This window comes from Lytechinus variegatus, chromosome 19, assembly GCF_018143015.1.
Source record: "Lytechinus variegatus isolate NC3 chromosome 19, Lvar_3.0, whole genome shotgun sequence".
Lineage (NCBI taxonomy): Eukaryota > Metazoa > Echinodermata > Echinoidea > Temnopleuroida > Toxopneustidae > Lytechinus > Lytechinus variegatus.
The window spans coordinates 7,490,514-7,514,599 of record NC_054758.1 but is presented as its reverse complement, the minus strand read 5'-3'; the positions used below and the strand labels follow the sequence as shown (position 1 = coordinate 7,514,599).

General features: G+C 37.9%; 1 protein-coding gene across 1 annotated transcript in view; it reads left to right on the top strand.

Annotated features, from left to right (window-relative positions):
• The first annotated feature begins 491 nt into the window (after nt 1-491).
• The window catches only part of LOC121405856, a 34,051-nt gene continuing 10,456 nt past the window's right edge, over nt 492-24,086 (top strand). The window contains exons 1-10 of the mRNA XM_041596830.1: nt 492-1,775; nt 14,861-14,930; nt 15,372-15,528; nt 17,061-17,146; nt 17,685-17,930; nt 18,737-18,979; nt 19,572-19,853; nt 20,522-20,809; nt 21,872-22,201; nt 22,545-22,847. Of these exons, the coding sequence (XP_041452764.1) occupies nt 14,867-14,930; nt 15,372-15,528; nt 17,061-17,146; nt 17,685-17,930; nt 18,737-18,979; nt 19,572-19,853; nt 20,522-20,809; nt 21,872-22,201; nt 22,545-22,847 (1,999 nt within the window). The 5' untranslated portion in view covers nt 492-1,775; nt 14,861-14,866. The remainder of the gene's footprint in view (nt 1,776-14,860; nt 14,931-15,371; nt 15,529-17,060; nt 17,147-17,684; nt 17,931-18,736; nt 18,980-19,571; nt 19,854-20,521; nt 20,810-21,871; nt 22,202-22,544; nt 22,848-24,086) is intronic.

Here is a 24,086-nt window from a genome sequence, read left to right as displayed (position 1 = left end):
CCTAAACACAATCTAATGGATCATTAACATCTCACTGATGCTCGAATACACTCTTTTTGTTTTCATCATATTTATATAATCCATGAAATCAATGCTTATTTGCGTTATAAAGGCATCGATATTCCAATAGTATGAGAACGATGGTGTTCTTTAATTCTTTTCTTAGAATGTGGATCAGTTACATAAATTAAGCTTTCAATGAACATGCTTATGCAATTATGATTAATTTGCTTGCAAATGTACGAACCATAACCAAAAATTCAGCTTCATAATTTCTGTCAGCCTACATTCTGAGCACTGTGAGAAAGGCTTGGGTCGAAACGCGCAACAGCACTCCCTCCAAATCGTTTAGAGGAATGCTACTGACTTCTGGAAGCAAGTTTGAAATAATTAATCATACACCCGCAATACAAGCTAAGAGGGGCAATTGCGCGCGCCTTAATTGAAGGAGGGTCACCTGTGAGCTCGGGATTTGCAAGCTCCTTGTCGCGGGCAATGCGAACAGCTGATCTCTCTACGGGATCTCATGTCGTCCGGAGTGAGTTCGAGATTGGAAAGCAAGGGATTCTTTTTCTCTTACTTCTGTTCCCGGGCCAGTGTTTCATCCCGTTGCTCAAGTTCGCGCTTAAGAGTCATTGGGGATATCACACTTCAGCTCAAGGATGCCTGCGTCGTCACCTCGTTTTGCCGATTCTGCATTCATCCAGTTACCAACTGAACACATGAGAACAGAGACCTGCAACCCCTTCGCCTTAGTTCGATCTCTGATGTGACATTATACCTTTAGCTTGGCCTTACAAGTAAACATTAATGAGATCAGTGTTCTGAAAGTGTCCCGAATCAAGTTTGCAAACCCGCTTGATCAGTACAACAAGGAGATTAACCTGTATCTAGTAGTGCACATCTCAGGAAGGGACACCTTTTGTGGTTGAACTTCATCTTTTCTACAGTATTCCGAAAGGATGTTTTGCATGTGATCATTGTCATTGCCATTGTCATTTTGCCTGTGGTCAGTGGTGTTTTCTTCCCCGGGTGTCTTCTCATATCGAATCCAGGTGCGAGGGTTACAAATGAGCAGATGATCTGAAAATAGTTTAAGCATTATGCGGCAACTTTATTTCGCGATTGGATTTTATCTTCGTCTTTACCCTATATAGTTCTTTCTTTCAGAGAACTTGAATCTGTGAATCTTCGATCAAATTTGCATCGAAGGCAAATAAAGGTATCAAATTGGATACACTTTTTTATCCAGCAAAGGGTGACCAGTTTCGCGTTTTGGCATCTTTGGTGGATTACGACATAAACAATTAAATTGGAAGAAGACATAATTATACTTCAATGGTTGGCATTGGTATAAGCTCTACTATATATAGCTTTAAAACTGATAATATCTCATCATTGCAAAAGATTAAGAAAGATAGCTATCTTTTATTGATAACTGGATAGCCTTAGGCCTCTGTTTGAGGCAGACGGAGTTTTTCAGTTGTCTGTTAGCAATAGAAACATCATCCAAAGTTTCCGCTTGCCATCGCATTGAGAAAATATCAAATAGTCCGGAGGGAGCACCTCACTAGCAGTGTTTATCAAGATGTACTATTCATTCGTCGGAAGCATCATTTCATCGAAGTACTGAGGATGAGCTATTAAACAACGGGTTTTAGAGCGAAGCCTTTGGCATAATTGAAGCATCTTGCCTTACGGAATCTGTATCGGGATATAGCCACATTTTGGAGATTCTCTTTTGTCAACTGTGGGACGAGTCTGAGAGGATAAAGGTAGGACTAATGTCATTAATTTTGTAAGCTTGTACTTTCGTAGACTTGATGTTAGATTAGAATGAAGAACATAATTTGCACTGGCGTGAAGATGGGGAGGGGAGGTTGGGGGCTATTGACCCCCCCACAAAAAAAAAATCATGATCAAGAAAAATGGTGGGAAAACGAAAGGAATAAGGGTAACATATAATTTCTGCATATTATGTCAATTTACATAAAAAACTTGGATTTTTGTAATAAAAATGTCAAATTTTTTGCTCGCTCGTTTAGATTTAGATTAGATTTAGATTTTTTTCCATTCCGATCAACAAAATACAATCGAAGCAATAATACATATTCAAAATAACACAAAAATTCAAGAGAAAAAATGAATATAAATCAAATAAGAAATAGAGTGGAACACTGACAGTGATGAATTCCCTCTAGAGTACTTGGTATTTTCTCAATGCGATGGCAACCTTCACTTTTCATTAAGTTTATGCGATACGCCATATTGAGCCTTCTCAAACTTTTTGGCTCGTTACGCCACTATAAGAACTTGGGGTAAGAGAGAATGTACATGCGTGTGACAGATAAAGTGCGTGTGTGTTTGTGTGTGCGTGAGAAAGGGAGAAATAGTGATAAAGTATGCGTGCGTGTGTGTCAGGGAGGAGAGAGGTAAAGTGTGAGTGCGTGTGTGTGAGAGAGATGGGAGTGGGTGTGCGTGTGTATAAGAAAGAAATAAAGCGTGTATGCCTAAGGGCCTAGGTGAGAGAGATAAGGGTGTGGGCGTGTGAGAGAAAAAAAATACGCGTGCGTGTGTGTGAGAGATTGGGTGTCTGTGTGTGTGTCAGAGAGAGAGAGAGAGAGAGATTGGGTGTGTGTGCGCGTGTGGGAGAGAGATTTTTTAGCGTTTGCGCGTGCAAAGAGCAGCAGTCCAAAAGCAAATAAACATTGCACCAGAAGAAATTGATTTTTTTGTGTGTCAGTCAGTTTATTGACTAGCTGAAAAGTAACAAAAATGTAAGTCCAACTAGTAAACAATTTTTTTAAGAAAAGGAAGTAATACTCTCCAAAGAAAATTGTATAGGTATTGCGAGTGTGTTGCTTGAATTAAGAACTTCCTCCTTAGGGAGGGTGGAGGTGAGTGTAAGGTAATGTGTTATGACAATAATAGACATCGTGCTAAATACTTTATGACAACCCCCTGGGGCAGGGGTCGGTTTAATTAGCAACGAAAATCGTCTCCTTTGCCAAATTTTATATGAATACCCAGTGGAGTAATTAGCCGAAAGTTTTGAAGCGTATGGTGAAAAATTCTTTAAAAACAAGCTGCGAGCGAAATTTATATTTTTTTCAAAACTTTTTATACAAAAATCTAAGTTTGTGACAGATTTCGAAATAATATTTAGAAAAAATACCTTTCAGTTTTTTCAATTTTTTTCATTCTTTTTTTTGGACCTTGTACCTCTTGGCAAGTGGCAAAATTAGAAAAAAAAATGTTGGGGGGGGGGGCATCATTGCGGATGTTACAAAATTTGTCTTGGAATGTCGATGTGTTCTGATGCCATGGGAGTCTGGGACAGTGCCAAAGGTATTCCATGCAAGGGCAAGGTGACCTAATCGTGGATTAAAATTTTCTTAACAAGAACGTGAGGGTATCATGATTGCACGATCGTACACATGTCATTTCCATAGTTTTTCTCATTCATTTCATATTCCTCGTCATTTTTAGCACTTGCGTGTTGTTGATGTAAATTTGAAAAGCAAAGGTAAAAGAGAGAGAGAAAAAATAAAGGTTTTTCACTCCAAAATGGAGGTGAAATGATTGGTCCCGACACGTTTGAAAGCACAACAAAAAAAATGGATTTCACTACAAAATGAACGCCATTTTGGTGACATTTTACATTTCTTACACATCTTCCAGAAAACCCAGGGATGCTGACTTTGGAAAATAAAACACGCAGCACCCCCAACAACAACGCTTCTCAAGGCCATTCACAATTTATTATCCCAATCTCAACTGAAACAGATTAGTAAGGAATGAGCGAGGTGTTCGACCGATTTTACATTCATTATGCTTTTGTTCGGCATATATGTGGTTTCATGTCGAGAAATAACAGCATCACAGAAGTTGCAAGAGGAAAAACGGCGCAAGTAACATCTTCCTGACAATTGGACAAAGCCTGTTTCAAGTACTTTTATTTGGCTTCTCTTTATTCATTCTCTTGCTCTGGTGCGTTCAAGTGCTATTTTTACATCACTGATTAGGAAAATGAAGTAATAAAGCAAGCATACAACCTGTCATATATATATATATATTACCTTTAGCTGTCCTATTTATTTCATTAACACGACTTCCGGCTTGAATGAACTTGCACTTATAAAAAATTATTTTGGGATTCGGATTACTTTGTTTACTTCATTGTGATGACATACAGACCACCCTTAAATGAGGTAGGCCTAATGAGAGGACAGAAATGATAAGAAAATTAACGTTTAAGAATAATTTGAGAGAGAGAGGGAGAGGGGGGGGGGGAGTTGGAAAAATAAGAGGGTTAATTTTTAAGGCAAAAATTAAGTAAGTCGAAATTGACCATGAAGGGGAGAAAAGAATAAGAAATTAAGGAAAAGATGGAGATGTTAAAAAAGAAGAAGAAGAAGAAGATGATCATGATGATGGAGAATGATGATCATGATGAAGAAGAAGACGAGGATGAAGCAGGCAGAGGAAAGGAAGAACAAAGAATGGGAACAAGAACAAGGGACTGAAGGAGGAGGAAAAGAAGAGAATTAAGGATAATAATAATGATAATAATAAAAGGAAGAAGCAGAAGAAGAAGAAAAAGAAGAAGTTGAAGAAGAAGAAAACAAGGAGAAGGAAACGAAGAAGAAAAAGAAGAAGAAGAAGTAGTAGTAGAAGAAGAAGAAGAATAGGAAAAGAAGAAGAAGAAAAAGAAGGAGAAGAAGAAATAAACTAAGAAATTAAATTTAAAAAAAAGAGGGAAAAGGAGAAATATACAGAATAAAAAGAAAACAAATAAGCGCAGGATCTTGAAGGATGGAGTTCGCAGAAGGTTCATATAGAGTGCAAGTCATATAGCCTTCTAATCGCAACGTACCTGTGTGTCAGTATTAGCAAGAAACCACAGCTAAAATTATTTGAAATCATGTCAATCATGTTTTATATCTACTTAAACAAGGACAAGTTGTGGTTGTGGTAAATAAATAAACATGCTATCTTTGTCCAATATAAGTTTATTCACAAGTCAAGGGTTCTTTTTGCACAATCATGGCGGAATTTTACCTGTTTTGGATTGATTTTCACTTAGCAGACTCTAGGAATGTGAAAATGGACGATAATATTCTGTCATCAAATCAATCAGACCATGTTCAGTGATATAAGCTTACTCATGTTTAGACCACAAGGTTATTGTTTTGACTCGAAAAAAAAACATCGATCAAAATCAATCAACTATGGTAAGAATATTGGTCGATATTGACAAGTTTTATCTGTCGGACACATATTATCCAATCCAATTTAAAATCGTAGGTAAATTGTTATAAGATAATAATTAAGCTTTTCTCATTTTAGTTTTAAAAGTGTTTATTTCGTTTTTATGTTTCCTATTATTGTCAAGTATATATGATTTTGTTTCACATTAGCATGATTAGTTTGCTATCACTTATGCAATTTAATTTCTGTTTGTTGTATTGAGTCCGATATAACTTCAGGTTATTTCATATAATTTGAGTTCATTTTCATTTCAATCTTTTGCGTTTCATTTGACTTTTTATTTGTCGCTTTATCTGCGTTAAGTGCCATTGAGCTCAGATAAAACGAAACTTTAACATATCCAAACAAAGATAACGTAGAAGTATTTTCCAGGAAATCTAACGATGAATAAAGCAACCCTTTCTTAAAATGGCATCGAACTCAGCTAAAACGACAAATGAAAAGTCAAATGGAACAGTCGGTTTGGAGACGGTTTCGAAGAGAGTGTGATTGTAGCAATAAAAATAAAGCGAAAAGATATTGGGGTACATATATAACAAAATTTACAAGATAGAGTATAATAATCGTAAGGTGCATGTAATCCCGAAATTCTTAGGTTCAGACATCTATCGCGAAAAGGGGTTGGTAAGCATCACCTTTCCACCAATCACATCAACAGCAACTCTATTTTTGAAATATGAATCCTATTTCTGCTTTTTTGATTTGATTTGATTTATTGTTTTCTTCTGCATCCATAACATTCGTATAATACATTTTTCATAACATAATAAACATAATATGTTAGCATTTTTGGCATGAATCATAAATGAAGAGTATTAAAAAGATAATTCCAGACAAAATGGTTAACTATATGATATTCACAATTTGCAGGAGAAGGATTGACATCATACGCAGATTGCTTGAAAAAATGACAATCCCTCAACCTTTTCCCCTCAATCTTTTACTGCTTATTACATTAATTTCAAAACAAAGAAATCACCCGATTAAAAACAGGCGTAACTGGAGGGAATTATAATACATGTAGCACTCATTTACTAAACAAAGACGGGAAGGGCAGTTTTTGCCAATCATCATGTGCTAACAAGAAACAGTTGCAAGGCACATCTTTCTGAATAAGTATTTCTCAGGAAATCTTAAAATTAATAAAGCAAATTTTTCTGAAATTGAAATAAATTATGTCAAACAGGTCTGTTTCCATGTTTATTGCGTCTGTTAAATACGTGTTCTTCTGGTAGAATGAATAATTTTAGTGAATGTTTTTCTTCTTAGAAAAAAAGAAGGCTAAGTTGGTAACTCCGACGAATGTACCAAATAAAAATTATACTAGAAAAATAAAAATAATTTACAAAAGACGCTCAACTCAAAAATCAGGAAAGATTTTTTCAAATAAAAATTATAAAGTAAATAGATTATGAAAGCTCTTCTAATAAAAAAAAGAAATCCATTTTGGAATATTGAATCAAAGAAGACACCGATAATCATGATAATTGATTGAATCTATATTGACAGCTTTTTTGATGAGTCACAGATGATATCATAAGATGATTTGCATCCATTTTAAACATGTATAATAGGCCTATGTCAAAAGTTGTATGTATACACGATCCATGGACCCATCAAATTTTAAACAACATCATGTTCACGATGTCACAATGACGTCACAAACGATTGAGGGACCGTGTATGGACAGACAGTATATAGATCGGGGGCCATCGCGTTATCAAACGTCACAATCATATTCTAACACATATGATTTGATTTAGAGAAATATCCGTAATAAAGAGAGTTTAGTACTAACAACGGAAGGGTTGAGAGAGAAGATTTTTAAAGGGTTCGTTCAAGGTTAGTACACAGCAAAAACTGTGGTGTTAACCGCACCAGTTATTTTACACCGGTGTTAAATTGGTGGTGTTAGTTTTACACCTTTAGGTGTTATTACAACACATTTTGTTGTTACATTTACACTTCGTCTTTGGTGTTATGTTTAATCTCTAGGGTGTAATTTTAACACCTTAGGATGTGGACCTCTATTAACACCAATTGGTGTCAGTTTTAACACTGCAGTTTTTACAGTGTATCGAGCAGTGATTATATCACTTTGGAGATTAACTTACACTGTAAATGGTATCTAAACAAAAAAGCAAAACATTGGATTTTTCAACAAATTCTTTTTAAAATACAGTTATTGGATATTGAATTTGAGTAATAATTAATGAAAACAGTAGGCCTATATTGTATACGCATGTTATCATGAATATACTATAGATGGGCTGATGAAGCTATTTTCCTACTTTTCTATTTCATATATCCATATATTGCTGTATTTTGATACATGTGTGTAGGATATGTCTCCCTTGTAGCAGACTAAGCATGGCACGTCAGAAGTCAATATCATGTTTACATTATTAAAGGCCAGAGTCTGCTCATTGCATATGAATTAGGACATCCCAGAAGGAAAAACCAGTTCCACTGGACCAGTTAGACCAGTATAATTTTAACTGGTAACTCTGGAAATTGGAACATCGGTTTACTGGTCTAACTGGTCATACTGGTCCAGTTAAAAATTAAACTGGTCTTGAAGTACTGGAATTTTATACTGGTCTTGTTTCTGGTGGTTGTTACTGGTCTCACTGGTCTTCATACTCCATGGTCCTCAAACTGGTCGAACTGGTCCTCGTACTGGTCTTACTGGATCAGTTTATTACATGCATTTGGTTTGTTATATACCATGGCCAGTGAAATGTGATGGAAAAGATAGTTAGTAAATTAATCTTTCTGCTGTTATTTTGAATGTGATGTATGAAATTACACATTTTCATTGTGAATTAGTTCACACACTTATTTTGAAGGTTTTCAAACAACAATGAGTGCTATTGCAAGGATATTCCATTATAAATCCTGATTTTTCTTTAAAAACAGGAAATATGCAAATGAGGTAAACCACGTGATCAGCATCATCAGAATTACTGGTCTTGACCAGTTTAATTTCAAACATTGAATTACTTTAGACCAGTTGACTATATATCAGAGGAATACATCTTGCTTTGATCTTAATCATAATTAGAGAAAATAATTATTTTAATGTTAATATCAAAACTTGATAATTATGATATTAATAATAATAATTACAATATCAATAACAATAATAACAGTAATAAGAATGATTACAACAATGATCATAATAATTACAATAATAATAATCGTGATAATCATAAGAGCAATGAAGATAACCATGATAAATGATAACGATAATAAGTTTGTCTGAATTGCAAGATTCATTTTTCATAATTTGTTAAATGATCTGACTTGAAAGTCATTATTTATTGGACCAGTAACCAGAATGCAATTGTTTGAACTGGTCTCCAGTTCATTTTTACTGGTCCAGTTAAAAATGAATTGGTCCAGTAAACATGTACTGGAAACCAGTAAAAATCTACTGGAAACCATTTATTGGACCAGTAACACCAGTTTAATGAAAAATTTAACTGGTATTACTAATTGCTTCAACTGGAATGCAATTGTTGGAACTGGTCTCCAGTTGATTTTTACTGGTCCAGTTAAAAATCAACTGGCCCAGTAAAAATATACTGGAAACCAGTAAAATTATACTGGAAACCAGTAAAATTATACTGGAAACCAGTAAAAAAAATTACTGGTCTTACTGGTTTTTCCTTCTGGGATGCATGGAACTATTTTACAAAAAAAATGCTAAAGTTTTAATTGTACTACGTTTGTTATTCCTTATCCAACTTTCATGAAATTTTCAGGGTTCGGTTTGAGAAAAGAAAAGGATGTTGGATATTCACGCGTCATGTGTAATTCTTTATTTTTGTGAAGTATAGAATTCAACTTTTTGCCACGGACAGTATAGGCGCAACCACTACAATCTGATAATTTACCCCATACCTGTAATTGGGTCATTTTACTGTGGACCAATCAAAAGCCAATAAGAGTTATTAATCCTCGTTTTACTATAATTTCCTATGTTCGACGTTCTTGTCATATGTCATCTTTATTTTAATTTTTGTCTATTTTTATCTGTTCGTTTGTTCCTAAAATAGTATTTACTCCATTGGCTCTTTTTTTAGATAAGCAGTTTACAGCAGCTTCTTTTTGCCATTGATCTCCTTTCTGCTGTTGTATCACTCCCATGTGATCCTCCTTATCTAATTTGTCTTGTTTTATCCGTATGTGTTTGATTTTTATGGTTGTTCCACCTTATATGTTTGTCATTTTGCCTCCGAAGAAGATTTTGCTAGGATCGAAAGCTTAGGCCCCTTTTGACTCCTAAAATAGTAAGAGAATACAGTTTAACTGAGGTAACAGCAGGGCTTCGTTTTGGTCTAAGTAAATATTAGTGATTTTGTATACATGTCGAGGACTCCTTGGATCATCTTGAAGGTATATCAATTAGACAAAACCCTTTCAAAAGCAGGGACGGGTTCTAAGCGGATTCCGAAAATTTCCGATCCTCATTTCCCGCCTAAATTAATCAGGAAGTATTCCTTCAACAATTACACACGCAAGGTTTCGCGCGCAAATACGAATAAGATGGGATGGCTAAAATTATCTGCATTGTGATATTTGTATCGAACATTCCAAGTAAAAGTGAAGGGTGGGAGAAAGGGGGATTCCCGTGCATTCTCATTAGGCTAAGAACTTGTATCTGTTTATTAGGTGAATCATCTCTAGATAATGTATTTGTCATAATTTAAAGATATCATTTTGTGGGCAGTTGTTAGGGTGGCGATAATAACCATGATTACGCTAATAAACCATTTGGGTCAGCAAAACAAGAAAGAGCTAAATAAAGTCGTCTACTGGAAATGAGGAGGTGCCGTCGTCGAGTGGTCTACGGCGCCTGGCTATACATGGAAAGTCCGGGGTTTGGCTATACATGGAAAGTCCGGGGTTAGAATCCCGGCCGCGGCACCTATGCCCGTGAGCAAGGCATTTAATCTACATTGCTCTTTTATCCTGCTTTCAAATAAATGAAAATGCTATAATGCATTTTTGGTAGCTACGTGTGCACTTGTTGAGAAAAAAATGTTGGTGTTCACACGGTCATGACAGGGTCGGATCGAGTATTGACCAGTTGCTTTGTTGGAGGGGTTGCAGTGGCAGAGTTGTATGCAAATCATTTTCTTGCATCTCTAAGTCAAGTCCCACGACACAACTCAATAAGTAGAGGTGCCTCCCCTTGAAAAAGCATAAATTTTGGAAAAATGATAACAACGGAGATTAAGAGGTAAGGCCCTCTGGCCCTTAACTCTGTCTCACTAGCTTTCCTAAGGGCAGTGTAAAATTATAGCAGGTCAAAATATCCACCTATTTCAAATTATGTAAGAGAATGCTAAGACATCAGTTTGTCATGTTGATTTTACATGTTTGAGGAAGATTATTATGAATATTATAAAATACACTCCTAAAAGGCATGAAGGAATATGTGACCACACCAATTTGATTTCATTGACCCGATCGACTTCTTGACTGTTGCCAGAGTTTCTAAATCAACCATAAAAATCTCCTTCCATCTTGTTACAAATCCTGTCTAACTGGCACCATAAACCAGTTATCTTCCCCAGCAAATGTTTCTGTTTACAAAACCGAGTTAGGAAGTAATCGATAGGCCTACGCTTTCTGAAATGAGAATCATATGTTTGTTGTAAATCTGCTAAAGTATAATAGCCTGATGATAAAATATAATCAGTGTTTTTGCTTTTTATTGCCTTGTAATCCATGGTTAATCGTATGTCTACATTAGTATTGTTAAAAGAAAATACAAATTGTTGTACATGTACATAATGAATGAAGGAGTTGTGTTTTATATTCATCTTTGGAAATTTTGTGGAGATTTTTTTTTTCAAGCCTTTAATGGACATGGATGTAATGGTATATATAATATGCGGGCGCGTCGTGGTCTGGTGGTTCTGACTCTCGCCTTTCAAACAGAGGGTCGTGGGTTCGAATCCTAACCATGGCGTGTTTTCCATCAGCAAGAAATTTATCCGCATTGTGCTGCACTCGACCCAGGTGAAGTGAATGGGTACCCGGGAGGATTAATTCATTGCATGCACTGAGCGCCGATGATGGTAGCTCGAGCTAAAGCCGGGGTAATAATAGCAGCGCTTTGTATCCTCAGGCAAAATGCGCTATTATAAATACAGCTATTATTCTTATATGTCTTCATTTTCAAATTATGAAAACCGGAGACGTATTCTAATCCAATATATCCAAAATATAACGTTGACCCAGTTTTGAAGATCCATGTGATTAAAGTAATCATGGATGGTTCATTCAGGAAAATAAGACGATATATTTCTTCATGGTCGGAGAATGATTGATGTCAAAACTTTGACCTTGGTCCATGGTTATTATTATCCGCGAATTAAGAGATCTTTAATATTATGACAGATGATGGCGAACGAAGCTATATATTGAAAAGCAATACTCTGTGTACTTCCTTAATACCAATGCCTCTTTGATTACCGGTGTGTAGCGGACATGAGACACATGGGCACACTGTAACAGAATATTGGGTAAAAATTTTCACCAGCACGGGGGTAATTATGTTTCCAACCAAATTGGGGCAGTATTTTACCCAATGCGGGAAACATATTGTCAAGTAAGGTTAAAAAACAAGCAGCAACTACTTTGGAATGGGCAACATTTTTATCACACTGGGTAATAATAATAGCCAATTTTTATAAAGCACTTTTCCCAGAATGGCCCAAAGCGCCCGAAGGATAAATAAAAGTGCTCCAAAGAAATGCCCAGTGTTGGTTGGACACAGTCATAATTACCCTCATGGAACATTTTTACCCTATATTTTGCAGAGTGCATGCGGTTCCCTTTGATATACATTTTCACTTATTTATCTGTTTATTCTTCTCTGATACTAGGTGCCGCTTTCGTCCATACATCCCCTTACGAAGTGAAGGACCCCTTTTGCCTTGTCATTCGTTTTAAACGGGGAAGTTCTGAGTCTTTTGAAATGATAACTTGACACTTAAAAATGTTCGTGCCAAGAAATCAAACTTTTTTTAGTAGTTCGACCCAACGCCCTGTTTTTGTTGCTTGTCTACGAAACTACGCCAAACAAAATTAATCAGAATATTTAAGTGATGGTTGTTGATGAAGACAATGTGTAAAGGCATTGGGGACACTCAGTTTGACATTGTCAATGTGGGTTTGCTTTTTGGTTGACGCCGTTTTCTCTCATGTCGGGGGAGGGGTAGTGGCATTGCAAAGCTCGTATTCCTGACAGCCGCGGAATTGGGGTTCTTTCCCCTAAAGTACATGATTTTAAGGAGACTGGTTGCGTGCAAGAATTAACAGGCGAAAGTAGTCTAAGAACGCCTGCTGATAATGAATCACAACTATGTATCATCAATTATAACACTTTAAAGACTAACCATATACTTCTTTATTGCTTGTCTGATAGCTAGGACAATGTTAGTCATTATATATACTCCGAGGTTGAGTGTCATACCTCCCATGTAGGATTTTGGTAGTTATTCTTAAATATTACGTTATAATAATACTGAGTGTTAATACTAATGATAATAATTATCATTATTACTTTATCAATGATTGATTTCACTACTAAGGCATGCGTTACTCTTATGCGGAACGATTGTGAATCAATAATTCTCTTAAAATTACAGTTACAAGTCTTTCGATAAAAATGTTGAAGTGACTAGATGTAGATGTGCAGCTAGGACGGCACGGGCCCTAGTCTAATTGGACCATGGAGGTAGGTAGATGTTTAAACCCTTCTGAAAAGGAAATTACTTTCCCTAAAGCTCAGCACTATGACTATCGCCCCCTCACCGTAGCACGCAATATACTGAACGGGGTAGCGCTGGGGTTTCGGAGGAATAATAGTGTTTAGCATCCACGTCGCAGTTGCTTTCTTCAACGTTCATAATCTATTGAAAATGCTCATCAAATCACAATGGACAGATCCGAGGCCATTGTCGAAAGTTGGTGTACCGGGACGACCACATCGTCCTACGATTCGGACAAGACCAAAACTTGCAAATTACGTCGTGACAATGCTCAGCACCCTCAGTAACATTAGAATAATCCTCCGGGGATGATGTCCAGAGTCTGTTTTGATTCTCCGAATTTCGACGAAGGCTTGTTTATTATGAAGAGCTTTTTGACAAAAGATTATCTGCGTTATGGAAAGCCTCTGCAAATTAAGAGATTGCTAAAATGCTCTGTGACTTTTGAGAGTTTCCATTAAATTTGGCTTTGGCGAAAGTCGCTTCCCTCTCGCAATTGTCCAAATTGGACTTAGGGCCGACGCCGCCGTGGTATCAAAATCGCCATGGAAGCTGAGTTATGATTTTACAAGGTCCTAGGATCATTTCATATCCTGGAAAAGTAAGACTTTGCAGGTGATCTACCAAGAAGCTCTAGCCACCTGTTTTGTTTTCGAAGTTTTGATTACTACTCACGTGTGATGATCATCTTCACACCAATCAATGAGTGAGTAATAGAGGAAACAACCAACTCATCTGAGTAGTCAGACCCGTATTGGTCATGAGGTGGGGATTTCAATCATGCCTTTCCTCGCTCCCTGGGTCTGCTGCCTGTCTAACCACGGACCCTAAATGGTCTAACATACCTCTACGTAGGTCTACCCTTCTTTGAAAAGCGCCCTCGACGATTGCGCAATCATATAATCTATTAATAGTAACATCAAAGAATCTCCAAGCCTTAATTCTTTCAAATATAAATTCAAAAAATTTCTTCAAGAGAACCATTGAATTTAACTCTTCATCACTCAAGTTCTTGTATTTTTTTAATCAAACATGTTTATCATGTCACGTACACTTATATATCTCTTTCGTTTTCCTGTTGATCGGCGAGGTCCGTCTGTGAGTGCTGGGGCTGGATTCTGGAGACCTTTAATCTCTCTTTTTCTTATTTCCTTTTCTATATTTATTTCCAATTTTTCTTTTTAATTCAACTGGTCATGCTCAAGTTGGTACCTTATTTTTTTATATGCTAAACAACTGCAAGAATATTTATTAGGAGGCTGCACTATACAAGCTCCGCTTTTTAGCAGCCTCCTCCATTGTCAACCCGATTTGTAATAATCTTGAATCTAATTTTCTGTACAGGAATAATTGAAATATGTTTTGTTATTTATATATGTCAACATGTATAGAAGAAACTGTAATTGTTGAAAATGGAAATAAACGAATGAATGAATGAATATAATCTTTGATCAATCATAATACCCCACCGATATATCTCGGATTTCGATGCGCTTATACTGATACACTTTATATGAGCATGCAGGTACCTATCTCGTTTTATCTGAATTTTGTAACGACTGCACCCTTTACCTTCGTTGTTTACCTCCCCTCCCCCTCTATCTCTCTGTCTCACCTTCGTTCCATCAACTTTGTCTTTCTTTCAATCAATCGCCACCCCTATCCTATATTCCTACCTTTCTTTTGATGTTTTGATACTGACACTTATCGCCTTCTCCAGTACTATCAACTGATTCAGTGATGTATGGTGAATGAAATTCCCGTACATGTTATTTCGTTTTCTTTTCGTTCTTTTGCAGAAAAGAATGGGGATCCTTGAGTGGAAAATATGGTTGATATTACCAGCTCTTTCCTGTGCTTACGTTCTCGGTAAGATTTTTTTGTTAAATGTCAAACATTAATCATTTGAAATTTATGGGTCCAATTTCTTTTGAAATCTATTAGCTCCAATTTTCTCGTGAAAAGTAAAAACAGTTCCTATGATTGGCAGATTATGTACACATGTATTATTCTTTGCTTATTCGTGAAATATTCTAAACTTCGTTTGTTCAATGTTGCAACCTAAGGAACATTAAAATCAAATTTGAATCCTGTATTATTGACACGATATACGGGGTTAAATCAATACAAATGTATATCGTCGAAGTTGAAAAACATCAACATTACATTACGCATGTTCACAGTTTTCATGATTAACTGAAAATATGACAATATTATTTTAAAACCGGTATTGGTACACAACCAATTTGCATTATTTTTGGCTTTCCCTTCTTCACTCTTGTACCTATATCCACACTCTTCCCCTTACAGGACAAGACATGGTGAACGTAAGAGGGTGCCCTACTAACATCAATGTCGGAACTGATCAAGGCAAGAATGTAGCCAGTGTGGAATGGACCGAGCCCAAGTTTACTGACAACGAAGAGCAGAGAGTCATACCTCTAAGATCGCATGCACCTGGAGACAAGTAAGACAGGATTTTTTTTTCGATTTAACGAATTATTTCATTATTGTGCTCCATGCTTTTTAGTTTGCTACATTAATAGACAACAGTTTAACTTAGGCCATGGAATTATATAAAGTCTACTAGTATTTGGTAAAGGGTACTATAGGCACTAACTCACCAAGAGAGACGTCTGTGCGACGCCTCAGTCATAGACTAACGGTCGCGGAGACATCTTCAACATGACAGCTGTTTCAGTCTAACCAAGCAGACGTTTCCAGAAGAGATGACAAGCGACGTGCCCGACAGGCGGGGATGTTGCTGCAAAGTCACCAGGTAGTCACTGCGACGTCTCAGTGACTTTTTTTTTATAGTTACAACGACGATTCAGAGAGGTTTTCGGGACGTCGCAAGTCGCAACGACTGCTTGGAGATTTTGCACCAACATTCCAGTGACTGTCCGGTCAAGTACACGTCGCCTTGTTTGGATGTCGCAGAGACTTCTTCTTTGGCGAGAAAGGTCTGGGAGTGGGTCTCCTGCAGGTCTCCGCGACGTCTCTGAGATGTTGCAGAGATATCGCGGTGATTTCCCAGCGGTCTGGGAAGATATTAGTCTGCATGACGTCTTTGCAACTATAATGGAGATGTGTATAGGACGTCATGGAGACATCGCGAAGGCTGCAATAAGGTCCTTAAAAATGTCTCAATAAGTCAAGCATGTTCAGTTTTCTTCGACTCCTTGTAGACTCCATATTTTGTACAAGATTTCTGCGAGATCTTACAGAGCAAGAAATCCCAATCTTAGGTCACAAACATAGTCGCGAACTCGTTACAAACCCAGTGCGATTTCCCCTTTAGGGGGTATCTCACTGGGCTTGAAACTAGTTCGCGACTAGTTCGCGACTACAAATTTTGCTAGTTGCAGAGACGTCTCCGCGACATCTCTGAGACGTCTCATGAAAATTACAGAGTCTCCGAGGAGTCGCAAGAAGATTAAACATGTTTAATATTTTTGGAGACTGTTTCTAGTCTCCGCGACGTCTCCGAGAAGTCTCCATCAGTTGCTGCGACGTCTCGGAGACTAATGATATCCGCGACTGCTGAGACGTCGCCGCGATGTCTCAGAGACGTCTCAGAGACATCGCGAAGACCTGCTGGAGACCAAAAAAAATTATAATACATTGCGGAGACGTCTCCGCGACACTTCTTCACACTGTTTGACCCACTTCAGAAACCACGTGACTGAACGCGTGCTGATATCCCTCCTCCTGCTCCAAGTCAGGTGCATGATCTTTCAAACGTTCCTTCGAGACGTCTCCTTGGTGAGAGCGCAAGCCATTTTTGTCTCCGAGACGTCTCCGCGACTGCAGCGACTGATAAGTTGGAGACTGTCGCGGCGACGTCTCCGTTGGTGAGATAGGGCCTTTAAGAATGAAGTGCCAGGCAGGTAAAGTCCTGAGAATGTGACATCCATTGTTTATTTGTTGTTGTTGCTGTTTGCTTGATTATTGTCAAAATGAAAGGAATTATGACGTGATACATATTGTATCTTAAAGTTTCTTTGTAGGTCAAACAACAGTTAGATACACAGCTTACTTCATGGGCACCAAGGCATCGTGTGCTTTTAATATCGCTGTGCAAGGTGTGTATTAACAACATCTGCTTGGTTTTTAACATTAGGGGGAACATGAATTAAGCTTTCACCTGTTGTAATGGTGAAAATGGTGGGGAAGATGATCATGTTGATGGTGATAATTATTATTATGATGATGACGATGATGATGATGATTACGAAGGCGTTTATCAATCATTACATGTTATGTGTTCAGTGATTTTACTTTGGTATAGGACTACAACTTATCATATATGGAGTTAGTATGCATTATTTGTTTGTAGAATTTATATAAATCTAACTAAACCTTTACCTGATTTTTAAAAGATTATATCCACTTGATGATTCCTGCTCGAATCCCATTTACTTTGACTGTATGAGTAACGGTCAGAAAGTGTTAGTTTTATGTAAATTGAGACAAAAATATACATCAACATGTTCTTAAACAAAGTTTATTATTCATATATGTATTCCGGAAATGTTTTTTTTTTTTTACATCAAAGCAAAGATGCAATCTCTGACTTTGTGTATTGTCGGCTCTTTCTCTATTTCATTTCTGATAATACAGACAGAGAAGCGCCAGTATTTTCATCATGCCCATCGAGCGTGGTCACCACCACTGACCCAGGAGAACCATTTGCTTCCGGGGTCACGTGGGAAAGGCCCTCAGCGACAGATAACATCCGATTGGCTGACTTCCGTTCGAATTCACCAATAGGATCACGGTTCCTAATGGGCGTGACCAAAGTGACATACTGGGCTACTGACCCGAGCGGCAACAGAGGAGAATGCAGATTTAATGTTATAGTGGAAGGTAATATGCCATACACCCACTTTGTCTTATTTCGTCTTATCCCTCATGTTCTAATCCTGTTATGTCCTCGACCAGTTTGGCCTTTTTTCTAATTTCCATTTAGGCTATAGCCATTTCGTCTTATATCCACTGGGTGTAATATCACGTAGCATATACGGCTAGCGGAAATGTTTGTGAACCAAATGTTCATTTGACATTTCATTCGTTCATTTGTAGTATGCCTAGCGATTGATTCTTGGAACGCTTGTTGGAATGCTCCCCAGGGAGCGGAGAAGGTGCATACATTGTATGCGGGCATGCAAGGATCCGGTGACCGGGGTAATAATATGTCTGTAAAGCGCTTAGAGACGTCGTTCCGATGTATTAAGCGCTATATAAATGCGGAATATTTTTATCATTATTATTTGACAAAGTAAAAAAAAAAAATGAGTGGAGGAAGTGTAAATTTGACCAACTGGGAATTCAACTGATTGGAATTGGACCAAGTGGGTATTAGACCTAGTGGGGGCAGACCAAATGGCTATCAGAATCAATATAGAGTAGATCAGGTGGGCTTACACCACGTGGTATCAGACTAACATGAGAGGAACGACTTGTAGACCAAGTGAATATATAGACCAACATTATGCTACACTTGAGACTTCAGGTATAGTTGAAAATTATGACAATTGGGCAATAAACGATACCGTAAATCAATTTCACTTTCAGACTTAACTAATAAATCTATCAAACATTGTCCGTGATCGTATTATGCATGTTGACTTCAATTTAATACACACCACTTCCTAATAATGACCTCTTTGTAGATAGGGAAAACCCAACACTCCATCAGTGTCCATCGAACATGGTGGTTAACGCCAACCCGAAGGAGACGATTCGGAGTATAAACTGGACCGAACCCGTGGCTCGGGACAATTCGGAGGTCGCTCGGGTAACTTCAACCCATCGTAATGGATCGTTGTTCGCTCTCGGAACGACACACGTACGATATACGGCCGAGGACTACTCGGGAAACACCGGCACCTGCTCGTTTTTCGTCACATTGAGGGGTAAGACAGTAACTGAGCATGGAGATAATTCTCCCAAGGTCACCTACAAGCATCTTTAGGTCGATTTTTTTTCACAGCCACCCAGCTAATGATTTTCCTGCCGTTAATGTCTTTACCAGTATGACAACGTAAAAATATTAAGGAAAGTGTCCTTTTATGCTGTTTAAAGGGGAAAAATGAAAAACGCGGTTATACATGTACATGTCTGTTCTTTAATATACAACTTTTCAAATAATGTATTACGATATCTGTAATAGGACGAATTTCCCCAAAAAAATTATATATATAGGCCTATTTCGTATCAATGTAAAACTAAATCGCCAAAGATGAATGCTTAGGGGATTATCATAAAATCACAATTATAGGGTATGATCCTTCATATTGAATAAATTAGCTTTGTAGTGTGATCAATTAAACATGTTAAAAGGTTAGTAATATTAGGGCTTCGGTTTGCAAAATAAATGTAAGAGTTTTTTTTAACCAAAAACAAATGTAGAACTGAAATAACCGCCTCAGATTCAACGTAACTAAACCGAAATATTACATATGTGGTTTTCCGTAATTTCAATTCTTTCGTTCCCTTATCACTTAGTCAGAGTGCCAGACGACAAGATCTTCATCCGTAACTACACCGCTACGTCCATCGACATAGCGTGGCCGGAGACGTCTGACCCAAAGGCATCAAGCTACCTCATCTACGTATGGCCATCAGGCGGAAGGGAGCCCTCTGCGTCAAACCATCTTTACCATGCTATCAACAGGATTGAGAGCTTTGCGTCAAGACGCCTCAGTTCATTGATGGTAGGAGTAGAGTATGACATCAAGGTGGTGGTGACGGGTGCGAACCACGTGATGAAAACCACACAGAGAACCAGTGAGTTTCAATTACTATAGACCTACTCTGGGCATACAAACATTTTTTTTTCTCTTTTCACTAGTGTGAGCAGGGTATGTCGCTGTTGTGTTTTTAATAGAATTTACCAAGTACAGCCCTGGCATGACCACAAAATCATGCCTGACAAATTTAGCAAGAATGGTTTCTGGTAAATTCCATGATTGTACGTCAAACCTCATACAAATTTTCCTTCCCGGCGTAAAAATACGGTTTATTGTATTAGACTATACATACTATGCATAGAGTATACATCATAAATTTTCATAAACGTGAATCTCAAAGCAAAAAGTTGTACGTTATGGGGATTCAAGTAGGTGTTTCTGGATGGTGCTGTACTCGCCACTATCTTCATTACCAAGGTCCACGTAATTCACTTGCAGAGCTCTGTCAATCTACAGCCAGTCGTGCAGCGCGTGCGTATGTACAACAGCGCCCTCTTGAATCCCGGGAACGTGCACCTTTAAGAGCAATTTTTAACTATTCTATTATCCCGTCATAGTGTTGTGGGATAAATCTTGCATATAAAATGACAAGGTTGGGGTTCGAATTCCGGTATGGGTAAAAACCTTATTCTGTAAATAGAAAACTTAAGATCTACAGTAGATAGCTTTGCTTTGACATGTGACATTTCTTGTTTTTTTACATAGGTCCTGCCCCTCCTCACAATGTATCAATTATACCGGGTAGTATCACTCCAGTCGCATTCAAGTTACTGTGGAAGCCGGGTAACGGTTCCTTCGAAAGTCACGAAATCACGGTTAGTCGGTTATTCGACAGGAGCGTCATCTTCTCCAAGTATGTAGAGAAGAATGTCAACTCACTCCAGGTAACCGGTTTGGAACCGTACACAGGTTACAAGGTTTCGATTCGCACTGTAAGCGGGTATTCAACTGGTATAACAAGGAGCGAGGAAATGTACATGTTTGCAAAAACAGGTGAGAAAATTATTATTACCCCGTTGGTTACCATCTTAGGCTTTATTTCTCTTAGACCTGTCCTTCATATTTTGAGGAGCGTTTTTTAAGCCTACACAGACTAACCGCCCTATGAGTCTAAGTTTCCATAAATAAAACATAATGAACCTATTTACGGCCAATAAACTCTACTTTTTCTTTAAAAAATCAAACTGGGACCTATGTAATGACTTTACCACTCCCCCCCAAAAAAATTGAATTTTAAGTCACCTTCTCTCTTATCCTTTGTCTTTACAGTTTTGACTAAGTACATGACGTATAAATAGGACTACGCTTCAGAAGCGGATCTAGAGGGGGGTGGGGGTCGCAACCCCCCCCCCAAAAAAAAAAATCCGGGGACCATTTTTTTAAACCTTATCTTTTTTTAAACTTGTAATTTTATTTTATTCTATTTCTATGTATTTATTTCATTTATTATTATTATTATTTCTTTTGGGGGGAGGGGGGGGGGGGTTGGGCGAACAAATGCCACAGAGTCCCTTGCCCCCCCATCAGCTTTTTTGAGGACACGGGCCACCGCCGAAGTGACAAGCTAGGCCAGCGTTGCCGATTCTCATCCCCAAAATCCCCACATTAAAAAAAATTGGGGGATTGTTGAAGTCTTTGGGGATGAAAAATAAATATTTGGAATGAAAATAATATTGAAATTTATGAAAAACGAATTTGGGGATTTTCTGTCAAAATTTGGCAACTTTGGGGATATTTGTATTTGTGTTTTAACTGGCCTTACATTGCAGGAAAATGCAACATAATTTTACAAACGACCTCTGTACCAAAAATAGTGGTGTTTTAGATGCAAGAAACGCCATTTTCACACACAGATTTTCAATAATTTTCCCTACTGGACATCCTCCCCCTGCGCTCGCTTGGACTCGGTCGCTACGCTCCCTCGCATACCACCCAATCCCCCCCCCTTTATAAAAAGCTGGATCCGCCCCTGCGCTTCATTCACGCTTTGCCGTTATTCTGACATGGCTATTCAGATATTATTGATTGAATATTAACACTTATTTCTTTTAATAGCCTTAATGCCTCCATCCGGGATACTTGTCCGTGAGATGACTGCAGACACTATCATTATAATGGGAAATACCAACCCATACGATGACGACGACAACGATGACGACGGAAGTGATAACGATAGCATCTTCGACCCCATAGATATGACGTCGCAAAACAGCGATGCACACATTCTTTTCATTTACTCCGAAAAGGGAGATTTGTTTACGGATGTAGTCTTCAACCAAGGCGTCTGGAGTTATACGTTTCGTGATCTGAATCCGGTCACGAGCTACACAATCAGGGTGGTAAATAATCAAAATGGCATCGCGTTTGAGACAAATTCAACTACAAGTGAGAACCCTTTCTTTAATGTTCCGTTCTTGTATAGTTTTGTTGGGTTCCTCGTTGTATCGTTTTGCCACATATTTTTATGATCCAGCCCCATTTGTCTTTCATTTTGGTGATTATAATAAATTTCATGTACATTTCGTTGCTTTGCTATAACCATGGACCCTATCTCAAACAATATTTCCAATGTAGTAAACTTATGCTGTAAAGGTTTACTTCTTCACATACTTTAATACCGTAGATATAGGCCTACCACGAAAGCGGAATTTCTGGTGACTATGTTGTTAACCGATAGGCCTTTAGATATAAAATAGGCTCACGTTTTGTCACTTTTATCTTTTCTTAGAACCAGCACCAGTGACCGATCTATTCATATCTGCCATTGATAGCTCCTCGGCGACCGTCCAATGGGCACACGCTATTGGATCACGTGACAGATATGAAATCACTCTTTCTCCAACACCAAAACACACGCATCGGACTATGCCAATCAGAACTCGGAATGACGTCATTACTTTCACCGGTTTGGAAGCCGGAACTACTTACGATATGCGCATTATTACGCGAAAGGGCATTTTAACCAGTGAGGACAGACACTTAAAGCTAACGCCAGGAAGAGATCAAGCAGTGTCCATGTACAGAGCAAGAGGTACCAAGGTTTTTAAAGCTGCCGTAATAATAAAGAGTTTTGCCATCGCTGAAGAGCATTGCGCATTCTGTTCATATCACTCCTCAGAAACTTATTTTGTAAAGTTTTATCCTTAAATATTATGTCATTTTTTGCAACCCATCGAAAATCTTAATATTAAGGGACGACCTATATCCCCATTACGCATTAACCAAACTCTCTGCTTCTCCTTCCTCTTTGTAATCCTCAAAGGATTCTGCAGCCTCTTTCCAAGAATGTTGCCCATTACCTCCAAGTCTAGATAAATGAAAGGTTCCAATCATTTTTTCTAATATTTCATTCGCCTTGTTAAGATAATATGTATTACGCGGGGATCCATCTTTGGCGGAAGCATGAAATTAATATACATCATTATTATTCATACAGACAATTTTAGAGCCCAAATACAAGTGTTATTTTGTTGGTGCACTCGACCCACTTAAAAAGTTTGTTGAACTCGCCTAATATTTTTTCCGAGGTGACACAATATTGAAAATATTCTTCTTCTTCTGTATCCTTCCTCCGCTGTATCGGAGATCCGCAGTTTTATACTGCATTAATGGTAGCGTTACATATTTTGACGTGAGAGTAAGGTAGATCGAGAGAGGTGAATCTTATGCAAGAAATTTAAGACAAGTAGGTTAAGGTCGTTTCTGGAGGAATCTGCTAATTCGACGTCAGGTAGAAACAGGACGGAAGTGGTAAATTGTTGAGGTTCTTGATCATTGAAATACACAGAAAAATACTGCAGTTCCTTGTCTTCTTTTATTAAGTGTAGAAGTGTTTTCCTGTGTGTGCTAAACGCTGGGCATTCTCCAACAAAATGTACAACGCTTTCCAGTTCGGAGTGGCAGAACTTGCAGGACGTTGTGGTACTACAATGCAGAGAGAATAATCTTCTATTCGTTGGGTATGTACTGCAGGATAATTGAGCTCTGATGGATATAGCTTCCCTCAAGAGAGGGCTGGAGACTTGCTTTGGGTAATAATTCTTTTTATTACGTTGGGTCATGCCTGACCATAGACTTGGAGAAGATTTTTTAGCAACTGCAATTTCAAGGGCTGCATAGTGTTGTTTATAAATTTTTCCCATTGCTAGCTTCTTCCATACTTTATATGGAATGCGCTCTCTAAGGATGTTAGTGAGACTTGGAAGCTCATAACTATTGAGAATTTTTATCCAGCGTCTTACCAATGGTGTATTGTTTGCTATACCATTCA